Genomic DNA, 12,970 nt, shown 5'->3' with positions numbered 1-12,970 from the left:
ATAACCAGCTATTTTGCATTTTGTCTCATGCAGATTTTGAGAAGGAATATCTGATTTTCCATCAACATCCCAATGTCGCACCTCTCTCCTGGCTATCCCTACTTTTCGCCGTCCTGGCACTCGCATGCCAAGCGGAGGAACACCCAGACAGAATTTCCCCTTCTACCGTCTTATCAAAGCGATATGAAAACGCTGCTTGGGATTCGTTATTGGTAGACAACCCTCCTTTCCAACCATCAAAGACGGCACTGAAGGCGATGATACTCATCATTTACGGTCGACTTCATCGCGGTAATGACGTATCGGTGGATCTTGAGATGGCTTGTAATATGGCGGACGTCATAGACTGTGAGCCGTGCTGCGATCGGTCCCAAACTTGCGAGGAACATCGGAATATCTGGGTCAGGCTCAAAATGCTGTTCTCCATGAACCAGCAGGCGCATGGCAATACCTCCGAGCAAGAATTTTTTCGAAGTAGAGGACATTTGGTCAGTGCCCACTGCCATAATTCTATTGGAATATCTAGGCTGACAATGCACTCATAGAAACCTTCGCCATTGGAAGATCAATTTACCATGTTTCATTTCAAGCTACTCGAAGTGTCAGACAACATTATGTATAATACACGGTACGGCCTCTTCTCAGCATGGAACCTACTCGGCCTTGTTGGTCAACTGTCTTACATCGAATCATCTTTCGCCGAGTTCTCTAGTGAGCTCAATGCTTCTGATCCACAATTTGAAGTTCGGGTTGTGCAACTGGACATCCTGCAATATACGCTCCACTATCTCCTTCTCTGTGTTTATATATCATTCCTTGAGAAGTATCTTCATGGAGACACCGCGCCACATATTCGGTGTTACGCAGCCAGATGCGTTCAAAGTGCAAAAGCCATCCAGAGAATATGTCGCTCTTGGACTAATGGTGGTCAGCACTGCAAGGCTTTTAGATGGTTTTTCCGAGGCTTTGGGAAGTATTATGCAGTCGTGGCGGAGAAGACCCTTAGCCGAGTGAAGGGTGATGGAGATGAAATGGTCGGGCTCAGAGGAGAATGACAATGGTGTAATGGTACTCGTGGTTTTGGCTGTGACAATTTGAGACCTTTTTTCAGTGCCCTTGTCAGGAACACGAAAACTCGATGTAAACGTATTGTATCAAATGGCTAAATGGAGGCCATGTATTGTTACAAGCCCAATCGAAGACGCGATCTTGAACTTGGCGATATGTCCCTAGATCCCCAATAAATACCTTTTGCATTAACTGAATGTTTTTGCTAAGATTGCCTAGTCATTCTTTTCTTGTCTTTCCCCCATGTCGAGCAACGAAAAAAAGGCCTTCATATTGAAAGGCATGTTGAAAAAGGCGGACAAAAGCTACGTTTGCCCAGCATGTTTCAAGTCATACTCCCGAATGAGTGACTTGAAAAATCACCTCAAGTCACTGAAGGACACCGAGACTCACAAAGGTCTTTCGGAGGGAGAGGAATCTAAATTCCGGCGTAGCTATGGGAAAATCATCGGGTGGAAACCAACAGACAAGGAGCCAGAACTCAAGCTGCCACGCGAACGATTCGCTGCTTTTACAAGAGACGTTGTCGTTGAGAAGGCTGCCTCCCAGACAAAAGACCTTTTACAATCTAAGATTCAGATATATCTGCGAATTGCTCTGTCCTCCGGAATGGCGCACGTGTGTCCCGAATGTGTTGACCAGGATTTGGGGTACATATTTCAATAAGATGGCCGATTTCGATATCCATTGTTGGGAAAAAAGCGATCAAACACACATGGGCCTATCATCAAAGACCCCGGCAGACTTCCTTTCTACCTACTTTAAAGCAATAGGGCTCCCCCAGATCGAAGAGTTGCCCCCTGGAAGCGGTAAACCGGGACGCTGGACCAATAGACGGTATTTGAAGACTGACTATGTGTTCAAAACAAAGAAAAGGTATTACCACAAGGAAGAAAGATGCAAGCTCAACACTAATCATACGCAACTTAGGTTTGTTGCGCCGGAAATTACCGCTGCCGGGGAGCAGGCTATTGCTTAATCGAGATGGGTCGTTATTTGTGTGTCAGTGAAAAAACGCAGTTATGCCTGCGAATGCATGGATGTGTGATTGCGCTATTCTAGCATCTGAAGCAGGCAGTAAAAATAGCCAAGAAACTAAATCTAACGGGCGAATCCTCTGGACAGCGATGAGTTTCGATGTAAAGTGAAAGGTCCCTTGTAACCACCTCTGCGTAAGTCAAATCTTTCCGCGCAAATGCGGACAATGCAGGTAAAAGAAAATGCAACGCATGGCTCCCGCCCATGCCGCTGCGATAAGCTTGATAGCCACCAGTGGGGTCGATAAGCTTGCCGTACTTGCGCGAGCATTCTGTTTGTAAGCCGCTCGCTTGTATACCTTGCACTACAGCTGTCAAGGAATAGTAATTGCAAGTAGTGTGGAGGGCCTGAAAAGGTCTGTCAGAATTGATATTGAAGTTGGGACGGTTCCAGCATACCTGAGCAAGACCATCAATTTTAGATTCCAGCCCAATCCCAGCAGCCATGCACTCTTTCACCTCCACCATCAGCTGATTCCACCGGGAGCTCAAGATGGAACGCGCTTGGGCTCCATCTTTGGTGAAGGCGATCGGCACATAATCTCTGAAGAGAGCCATGTCTTTGCGTGATATGAGGCTCGCAACAGCTGGAACGTCGTTCCATCGCAATTGCTCCAGAAAATCGTTTCTGTTGTTGAGCGGCGTGCTCCAGTCTGCCTCAAGTGGCCTCAAAGAATCGTGCAAACGGATGCCCAAAACCTGCAAGTCCTGCAATAACCTTTCCGCCGAGTCTGCTCTCTCAAGAACCTCCTGGAGGGGTCGGGTTATAAATTTGTCAAGAGTTGCTTCTAACCTGAAGGCTAATCCGCCTAGTCCGGTTCCGTTCAGGCCCTCATATGCCGGGCATTGGAGTACTGCTCGGCTGGCCTCTTGCCAAGTGTACTCAATGGTGGCATAGATTAGAGGGTCGCTTTTAAGCTTTGCCAGGCTCTATTCATGGTTAGAAAATTCATTGATAGGCGGCGCAGACTATAAATGTGAGTTACCTGTTTGAGATCATGCAATTGGTTCAGATGCTGCGGGGACTTGATCAAATCAAAATAAAGCTTGGCATCAAGAACTTCATATGTCCAGAGAGATGTCTTGATCTGGTCAGAGGGTAGATCCAAAGCTTTCCGAACGAAGTTGCCGTAAGGGATCTGCTTCAATTTCTCGAGGCTTCTTTGGGAGAGGTCACTAGCAACCTTTGAAGGGCCTTTGTTCAAGATTTCATCCAAGCCTGTTTCCCAAAGCTTTTCACGTGGAATGGGAGTTTCCGCGCTGGGAGAAGTGCTCTGTACTCCGGACGTAGAGCTACCACTAGTAGCGAGACCAAACCAGTGCAATCGATGTTTGTCAGACTCATGATTGAGCAGTTGTTGGAATTCGTTCTTGCGCCAATCTCTCTTTTTGGTCTGAAGATTTTCTATCTCTCGGTCGGTGGCATCGCTTGGATCATTCATGGGGACCTCGTGCTCTGTAGACGCGGTGCTAAAGGATGAAGGTGCTTTGTGGATGGCTGTAGTGCCATCTCAGTTAGTAAGGCATAAAAAATTGTCTGGTGATAGGGATGGAATAAACCTTTCTGGCTGCCATCGCTAGCCTGCGATATGCCGTCCATCTTGATCAAAGGAAATTGGGAATCCATCATGAGCCAGTAGCCAGTGCCAGGCGACGGGGTCATAGATATACCAATCTGCAGACGCTGTCCATCATTTGCATGATCGCTGGCCCTGTGCGACCGGAGTGGTGTGCCAATCACCAGTCGTCTGAGCCCCTGATCCTCCAGTGCAGCCCCAGGAATACTGTAGTTACTTCTGTCGGTATGAGGATGACGCTCATCGTCGGAGGTCTAGATCTGTAGGTTAGCCGGGATTGGTTTGATGGGTTTATTCGCCTGCATTCAAATTGCGCAAGGATCATCGGGCCCCACAATGCGGTTTCTGGGAATGTAAAGATACCAGGTGATTACGGATGGCTTTCAATACATCGTAATTCTTTGAATCAAATCTACTTTAAAGCCGCAATGAAAAGTCTGGGACCGGGAGAGGCGGGAAATTGGTGACCCCTTTTCTAGGTGTGACGGCTGAATTACAACTATTCTCCTGAGCTAGCAGTACTCCCGCACAAAATCGTTAAAAAGATCAACATATCAATGTATCGAAGTAATAACCGCTACATTCATCACCGATTTTCCTATGACTTGGGGAGAAACATTCGAAGAACGTTTTTAACTTGATTAACACCTGCACGCCCAGTATTTGAGGAAACCGTTCCTTATCCGAAATCAGAGACGTCATTGATGAACATGAACGTGGTACCGTCTAGCGGCTCGAGAAGGTGGCATGTATTTCTTCTGTCATTTCATCCTTCCTTCCCTTGCTGATGTACCATGTTAGGCCGGTGTCACAGTCTCTATGCCAAAGCGATAACGCTCTATCCAGCAATGATATCCAGCCCACCAACATACTCAGAAAGACCCCACATCATGCCAACCGAGTGGCAGCACGATCTGGTCAGTTGAACAGCGTTGCAGGTTGCAGTGATGCTGTCATCGGCATGAAAAAGCAACTCTCCATGCGGCTCAATATTCCCACAAAAGACGAGGCACACCAGGCTGCGGAGCTCGCATTGCAATATTTCCAGGGACACCTCGATAGACTCTCTTCCTATGAGCTCAACTTTCTGTACCAAATTCGGGAGCGTCTTCAATGAATCCGTTAGGCCATCTCGAGCCACCGCGTATCTGTCGTCGATGGGGTTCACGGTGGTCTTGCGAGTTCACTCCGCAAGTATATATATCCGAAGCCCACTCATAGCCAAGTAATGCCATTGCAGTATTGATCTCCACAAATAGCTAGCTCAGAACACATATAAACCTTTGATGGTATTTCTCTGGCCATTCCTCACGATGGTGTTGATATGAGATCGGGTCCTGGGGTCATGGGATCGGGGCTTTCGGAGGATGGTAGTTGATAGAGAATAAATAAGGCTAGATACCAGCATTAATTGTTTTCTTTAGGAGCCAATGGTTTGGGCGCGTCTTTCGAGACCACATGCTGTCAGATAACACTTCTATTGCTCAGATATGCGTGGAGAATTGAAGAATCACCTCGACACCAATTATCAATGTCCTGTGTGTTTATGTGAGAAATACTCGGATGTGGTTTCATTAGCTTTTGGATCCTCCATCAATTTCCGCCTCCCGGCCACGAGAATTATCATTGTTGGGAAGTGAAGCCGGAAGTGTGACTTGAAGTAGTGGTGCAATATCTCACAGCACGTTTGAATACGCACCAACGGAATCCATGGACCTTTATTGACACACCCACGCGGCCTGGCATCCGGCAGATAATAAGGCTCCTCCCCTCTTTCGTCTTAAGGTGTAAGCGTTAAGAGGTTCGGTGTCGCTCGATGAGCATCAAATAGACTACGAGCAAGATGCACTATCAGTTAGATAGACCGGATCACATCGAAAGGTTTTTCAAGGCATACCTTTGATATATTCACAGCTGTGTCAAACGCGCTAGCTGTTTCTGATGGATGGTTTTGCAGAATATGTTGGACGTCCGCGATTTTGCTCAGTGGTCAGTCTGGGTGGGCTCTCCTGGGAATTCCGGCTCTGATGGCCCAATAACGTCTTGGAATTATGAGTGAGCGATCTTTGGAGGCCAGGAAGAATGGAAGGGGAGCGGCAAGTCGACGTAATGGGATGCTTGTGGAAGAAAGATTGATCGGGAACGGAGTGGAACGCCCGCCTAGTCTAGCACAGAGCCTCTCCTCCACACCACTCCACGCCAGACTATCCTTGTGCAATACAATGCATACTACCCAAATTTTCCGTCAGGTAATATCCTAGAACATAGGTATCATGCTAAAGACCCGGTGCAAGAGAATTGGGCCGGGTGTACCACTAGTCTGGAGGGGGGGGTGTGATCATTGACCATAGCAAGAGTCTATCACAAGGCCGGAACATGGATACTACGGGCCGCGGTGTTTGGAAACCTTGTGAGATGTGATCTCCAACTCGAGAGCTGTTCATAATCTTCCAAGTGTCCGTGAACAGGTGGAGGTATTCCTGGGATCCCGGTGCCCCCTGATGCTGATCCATAGTCTTGAAATGGCAATGCCGCTGGACTGAATGTTAAGCACGTAAACCCAGCTCACCTCAATACAGGATTGATCGGCCCATTTGTATCGCCCAGGTGGAGGTGCTTTTACTCTTCTGGTTGATCACAGAACATTCCTTTGCCACTGAGCGAGCGTATTCCTATCGGCACTGTATGTAGACTACTTTTGGCTCGAGTGATTTGCCACTTGGGGCACGAATTCGACTACTTTCGCCGATTCCTTCTGCGGACAGATCGGTGTCCGTCTAATTTGCTTCGAATCTTGAGCTCCGGTACTTGTCCGAAGGAGTTCAAGGGTCAGCGCTGATTTCTCTGAGAGCGGAGCCTTGAACGATTTCCTGCAAGCCTGGTGGAGCCATCACATTACATTCTGTTCTAGGTTCATGGACATTTCCCGAAATTGTTTGCAACCATTTAGCCCGAGCTCTTAACGCTGCACCCGACTTCCGGAAGCTGAGATACCGATACTGGTCTCTGCTGCCGGAGAAGAACTCAATGAGTGGCTAGATAGAGCAACTCTCCGCCTCGAAGATTTCAATGGTACTAATCTTGTCAGGTTAGAGAAGTTGAAAAGACTGCTTCTTTGGTGAAGAGGCTTGGATGAATAGAATTTGATCCGTACGTACTACGTTCCCAACCACCAAACCTGTATACAGATGGTTCATCAAAGTACCTTCTCTTTAGCTATACTAGGCTTCTGCTCATTTCGGCGTCCTTTACCATTGCATTGATACTAGTGGCTCCATGGCCCTCGCCTGGGTAATGGGCTGCATCCCTCAATCATCTCTGGTGCCTATCTGGCTTGTCTCAGCAGCTCAGCCTCATCATTCCATCCCTTCCAATCATTGGCTGATATTAGAGCTAGCGTCATTTCATCCGGTGGCACCCTGGAAACGCCACATCCTTTGGGGTTAGAAAAGTATAAGTAAAGATTGACAGAGGAAAGCTTTTTCTATCCTTTGAGAAATCTCCTATTAACCCTCACATACCTTGCGATTTACAATTTACTCTGCATTCACCCACCACAGCCATGAGTCAGCCCCAACTTCGCAATGTCTACGACGGGTATCTGTTTTTCAGAGCCGATCCTCTCCCACAGCAGAGTGCGACATGGGCTCGGGTAGAGCGCACTCAAATGGATTTTACCCAACCTGAACTCTATAGTATGATCTACGATCGAGCTTTCGAGATTTCCGCGGCAAGCCAGTATCAGGCTCTGTCAGATGAGCGGCGTGCCCATGTTAATCAGCTGATTCATGATCGACGGCATCAAGACCCCTCTGGCGAGTGGAATTGTGCCTATGCGAAAGAACACAGAAGGTTTGTCAATGACCGTGATACTCTTGAGAATGACGGTGATGCTATTGCAATTAGGGATCCGAAAGGAATATGATTATTCCTGAATATTCCTTAATATTTGCGAATATGAATAAAATGAATTGAATAATATTGTTGAGATAGGTATTTTGTATTGGTTAAGTTGACTATCTTGGTGGAGGTGGGGCTTCTCATCTATTTATCTGTCTCTTGATGATCCCCACTACATGCTTTGACCACCGTGATACTCAACATATTCATATTCCTATTATTCAATTCATATTATTCATATTCGCCAATATTCATGAATACTCATAAATAATCATATTCCTTTCGGATCCCTAGGCACGCAATTGGTCGTACCGAGCACATCATTTTGTTTGCTCAATGGCCAACTGGGCTCTGTGCACGAATCTGCATGAGTAAGCATATCACCTCACTAGCGAGAAAGGGAGAAAAAAAAAGACATGTACAGCAACTGACCAGGCAAACACAAAATGGAAGTTTGCCTTGGGAGTGATAAAAGAGTGATTTCTTTAGACTGCAACTCCCTGCGAGGAGCACGATGTAAAATAATCCCTATCCCGAAGAAGAATGAATAATTGGACTGTGTCGGACTTTCGTCAAATCAGAACCTTCGAAATTCCCCCTGGGACTAGAAAATTTCCTGTAAAATAGCTCGAAGACCCGCCCGTTTTTGATACATATAAAATTTTCTGATCATGCTTATTACGTCCGAATTTAGCTCCAGTGATGCCAGCAAGTGCAGTCGAGCTGTCCCCTCCCGCCAGAGTCCTAAAGTCTCCGTTGGGCTGAATAAGAACAAGGCTGTTTGCATTGACAGCCACATAAGCATTATTAGCCTCGTCCAAGGCGAAATCATCCGGCTGGCCAAATCCACTTGCTATTGTAATAGGACTGCCTGTGGGCACTCCTAATGCATCAATTGGCAGACGAACAAATAGTTGTTGGTCCGTGCTAGTGCAGTATAAAGCCCCGTCTGCGTATTTGATCCCGTTCACCCCTAATGCAGGAATATGGCCGTCAAGAGATTTCATGAAGGGAAGCTGAATGTTCTGTTTTGCACCAGTCTCCACATTCAAGCTCCAGATTGCTCCTCCCACGGGATCTGTTATCAAGATCAGACCCTCGATAGCATTCAGCGTCGTCATTCCATCGAGCATAGTCGCTTCTGGAAAATCGACAACCTTCCTTGCAAAATACTTCGGATCCAAATCTGGATGCCATTGGTTCAAATCAACTTCCCAAACAGACATTGTTCCTGGACTAGCCGAAATAGTCCGGTTCGAGATGTTTCCAACCGCGAGGTAAAACACATCAGGAAGGGTCTCCGTTATACCAGCGATCCCTGTGATCGGGGGAGGGAAATTCATCAGGACAGTGGGAGGGCCACCAGCTGGATCGATCTGGTAAAGCGAAGGTTCGAGACTGGCCGCAAGTATTTGACCAGTGTATCGAACTGCCAAATTTTCGACCCAAATACCTAAACCGATCTCCGAAACAGATTGCACCGGGTCAAGTGCCCAAATTAAAGGATATGGCAGAGACAACACCAAGAGATAAGATGAAAATGATTTGAAAAACATGCTGAAACTTCCAATTCTGTAGCTGATGTTTGCATGCTAAGTCTTCGGGGGCTTCCACATGATATAACTATATTTCAGTCGGCGTAGGCCCCACAACTAAGCCTTGGGAGTGAAAGGCGAAGATCGCATGGAAGACAAGAACAGCCTTTCATCCGCTTTAGTCTGCACTAACGCTTTAGTGTTGAAATACCCGAGGTGCTTTCGTTGACCCATCGGAAATTCATAAAGGCAAGGCGTGAGCTCTTAGTAAATAAGTAGACCTGAAGGGGTGACTTGCGAGTTCTGGGTGCAGAAGGCCTGTCCCAGAGCCTTGTTGGCATGTGGGCCCGCCCTATTAGTTCGACGGATTTGTGGAGCTACCCCGCCAACTCTTTTGCAGCCATACGCAGAATGCAACACTTGCCAAACAATGCTCGATGATGAAGCTGTTCGTTATGCACGTGGATTCATCAGACCCCGCACGTTTGACAAACCTGAGCTCTCCTCACAGTCAGATAGGAACCGCAATCGCGGAGCCTCGGCATTCCGTTCCCCGATCGGCTGGATACATTGCAATGATCCTAGAGCCCATGAGGGCCGTTAATATATGCCCATACAGTTTCTTCACGGAGGAACAGCTATTAATCTTGAAATGTCTCAGTACATTCCTGCTTTAGTGGCTGAGCTAGTCCGATAGAATAGTGCGTTCATAACGCCTTGATTATTGTTCCCACATTAAAATCATCTTCCCATCAATTGCGATGGGCCCTATGATAAACTACCCTATGCCTGCCTAGGAAACTCTGTAGAGGAGGAGCGTAATCGCATGGTCCCACAAGCCCCACACCTTGCATTTGACATATCATCAGAGCTTTGGTGGTGACTATTGGCAAAACTTCTACCCCGTTTTGGGAGCTAGTACCCAAATATGATCTTATCTATTTGAAAACAAGGAATATACGCATTGTCGGGGCTTAGGGAATGAAGATTGACGACCTTGAATGTTTAAGTCTATTTCTTCTTTTGTCTGGGGCAACAGAAGGGCTTTCCCTTGTGCGTTCTTTCAATACATAGCACTAATGTGGGGAAATTGAATGAAAAGAATGGGCAAAAAATGTATTCGATTACACACTCGGACATAAACCAGGCGAAATTGAGTTTTTAGGATGTACTTTGCGCCATGCCGAGCGGCAATGAGATTCAGCATTTTCTAACAAACAATAAAGTGACGCTGCGTAGAAAGGTAATTTCAGTATCAGTGCGATAACAATTGTGGCTGATTTTGGTCGATATTTCACGACGCGGGCAACACTGGCATGATATCATATTCGTTCAGATTTTCATGCAGAGTTTCTTTACAGTAACCAAACTTAATGATTTTCAAGCTTCACGCCGACAACAGTTATGCTTAGTTGAGCCTATAGGGGTACATTGGATTGGCTTTGTAATAAATCGGCAAGGTAAACGGTCTTGTACTGCAGGACAGTACATTGATTTTATACAATAATCACACGGAAATATTGGGACGGGCACAATACAATATTTATTCTGAACTCTGGAGGCTACAAAACACGGGGCACCGGGTTCCCGCGGGCCGCAAATAAGTCCCACATGGGAACTATCTGGTTGACTCGAGTTTGAAATACCCCCATCAGGCATGCCAGACACATCTGTGAGATATCCCCTTTATGATCCGCTTGAACTGCTGCCGGTGGATAGTTTGCTGCTTGCAAGGCCCGAAGAACCCACTCATTGCGTCTTTTGCTATCAGTGCTCAACAACATGGCCTACAAGGAACAGGAGCAGTCTAGAAATTTCGAGTTCAAAATCGCAAAAACACCAGCAACGCGAGCATCCCAAGCGTGCATTAAATGCCGCGACCGAAAGGTCCGATGTGACGCCTTGAGGCAGGGAATGCCATGTACCAATTGTCGGTCGGATCACATGCAATGCACCCTCACCGAGGGGAGAAAGCAGACAGCTAGGTTGGTCTGGCTTCTTGTTCCAAAACATTCTGCTAGTATGTTTGAATCTGAGGGTGCGAAATCTCCTAGAAATCGACCTCCAAGGCCATCAAAAGCAGCGAAGCCACCGCCCATTCCACCGGATCGATTTGCTGCATATAAGGGTGCAACCGAACGCCCTCCTCCCGCCGGTGTATCGCGCCAGTTCCCTGATCGATTAAGGTTCCTGAAGCCTCTTCCGCGTCGGTTGAATGATGAAGATATCCGATTCCTACAGATCAAGGAAGCGATGAATGTGCCCGAACGGAACGACCTTCGCGTATTCATTAGGGCCTATGTCGATCACGTTCATCCATACATGCCAATTCTCAACCTTGAGGAGCTTCTCTCCAGCATCTGCGAAGACCGGGCAGAATCCCGAGTAAGCGTTTTCCTGATGCAAGCTATCTTATTTGCATCAGTCTCTTTCGTTCCCGAGATATTCCTCACAATAGCTGGATACAAGGGCAGGGAATCTGCACGGAAAACACTTTTCTACAGAACAAAAGTGGGGCTTCCCTGCTACGAGTGACAAACTGGCAGTAATGCTGACTGGTTAATAGTTACTGTACGACTTAGATGTGGAAGACGACATTCTGGTCGTTGTTCAAGGTCTCCTTCTGTTAACGTTGTGGCATGGGACACCGGATGAGCCAACCGGCTGCTGGGACTGGGCCGGACTCAGCGTTACAGGGGCGCAAAGACTCGGACTACACAATGATCAGAATCCGGACACCTTAAACATGTCCCCTGCCCAGCGGGGATTACGCAGGAGGGTGTGGTGGGCTGTGTATATACGCGATCGCTTGACAGCGCTCTGGATGCGGAGACCTGCGCGGATCGAAGACGAGTCCTTCAACGTACCCCCGCTTGCTCTAGACGACTTCGATAGAAACATTGCTTCGAAGCCCTTATTGCGCTTCATGGAAGACTCGGCCCACCTGTCCAATGCTAGTTCGCAAAAAGAACTTGCCGTCGCGTTTCTAGATCTCAGCACACTCTCTGTCCATATTGGACGTTTTCTGAAATACAGATTCATCACCCCGAAACTCAGCATCCTTGAGAACAGTTGCAGCCTTCAAAGGTGTTCTGACAACATGCGGGACTGCAGTGGTGAGCTGTACAGATGGTTTAGAGACAGACAATTGCGATATGACGGTCTCTTTGAGCCAGAAACAAATGTCATAGTAAAGACATTAAAATCGCTGGTTCGTATGTTATATTCATCAGCTCAGATAAATATATTTTTATTCGAACGGTTTGAACTCCCTTTCGTGGAAACCATAACTCCAGAAGTGAGCGAAGAAGCACGCGCGGTGACAGAGATGATGTCACAGCTTTCGGGCAATCATTTAATTCAATACCTCCCAATAACTGCAGTCAACGTTGTCATGCCTGCTATTGCAGTCCACATCCTGGAGATGACCTCGTCCAATCCCATCTTGCGTCCGCAAGGTTATCGAAGACTACAACAGTGCCTCCATTCCCTGGGCGAAGTCAGCACCACATATGCAGTCGCCGGATTCCCGCAAATACTCTATGAAGCATCTGTTTTTGGAAGCGCCGCCATTCTTCCCTTCCAAGCGTTAGAACGAGGCAGAGAACAACAAGCTTCGTTTTATTCGATTAATCTGCAGAGACAAATTCTGATGGACGCTTGCACATCGTTTGATGATATCACCCTTGAACTTCCAACTCTTCCAGGGGAACCCGAGAATTTGTCTTATACGGACGTTGTCAATGCTGGACAGTAGGCAAATCAGAAACCACCACTGCTTAAATGTTTTATAATTAGGTCTATGCAAGGACACCTTGAATGAATCAGAGATCGCGTTTTCAAGGAACCAGTA

The 12,970-nt window shown here is 47.1% G+C and overlaps 5 protein-coding genes across 5 annotated transcripts; 2 read left to right on the top strand and 3 right to left on the bottom strand.

The window, feature by feature from the left end:
- Nucleotides 1-236: 236 nt before the first annotated feature.
- On the bottom strand, nt 237-485 carry N7481_008527 (uncharacterized protein; the record flags this gene model as incomplete). The annotated part of the gene is made up of 1 exon (XM_057267746.1): nt 237-485. The coding sequence occupies one exon, from the start codon at nt 483-485 to the stop codon at nt 237-239; it is 249 nt and encodes an 82-aa protein (XP_057118423.1).
- A 1,641-nt stretch (nt 486-2,126) lies between these two features.
- N7481_008526 (uncharacterized protein) lies at nt 2,127-3,547 on the bottom strand (the record flags this gene model as incomplete). Its single annotated transcript, XM_057267745.1, has 2 exons — nt 2,127-3,035; nt 3,092-3,547. 2 exons carry the CDS (start codon nt 3,545-3,547, stop codon nt 2,127-2,129), a joined length of 1,365 nt encoding a protein of 454 aa, XP_057118422.1.
- A 3,697-nt stretch (nt 3,548-7,244) lies between these two features.
- On the top strand, nt 7,245-7,607 carry N7481_008525 (uncharacterized protein; the record flags this gene model as incomplete). The annotated part of the gene is made up of 1 exon (XM_057267744.1): nt 7,245-7,607. The coding sequence occupies one exon, from the start codon at nt 7,245-7,247 to the stop codon at nt 7,605-7,607; it is 363 nt and encodes a 120-aa protein (XP_057118421.1).
- A 547-nt stretch (nt 7,608-8,154) lies between these two features.
- Nucleotides 8,155-9,138, bottom strand: N7481_008524 (uncharacterized protein; the record flags this gene model as incomplete). The annotated part of the gene is made up of 1 exon (XM_057267743.1): nt 8,155-9,138. The coding sequence occupies one exon, from the start codon at nt 9,136-9,138 to the stop codon at nt 8,155-8,157; it is 984 nt and encodes a 327-aa protein (XP_057118420.1).
- A 1,761-nt stretch (nt 9,139-10,899) lies between these two features.
- N7481_008523 (Zn(II)2Cys6 transcription factor) lies at nt 10,900-12,874 on the top strand (the record flags this gene model as incomplete). The annotated part of the gene is made up of 2 exons (XM_057267742.1): nt 10,900-11,502; nt 11,684-12,874. 2 exons carry the CDS (start codon nt 10,900-10,902, stop codon nt 12,872-12,874), a joined length of 1,794 nt encoding a protein of 597 aa, XP_057118419.1.
- Nucleotides 12,875-12,970: the final 96 nt, after the last annotated feature.

This window comes from Penicillium waksmanii (genome assembly GCF_028829765.1).
Source record: "Penicillium waksmanii strain IBT 27052 chromosome Unknown utg000008l:1.0-5622682.0:1.0-5626561.0, whole genome shotgun sequence".
In the NCBI taxonomy this organism is placed as follows: domain Eukaryota; kingdom Fungi; phylum Ascomycota; class Eurotiomycetes; order Eurotiales; family Aspergillaceae; genus Penicillium; species Penicillium waksmanii.
The sequence above is the reverse complement of the archived record's forward strand: the minus strand, read 5'-3'. Positions and strand labels throughout refer to the sequence as shown.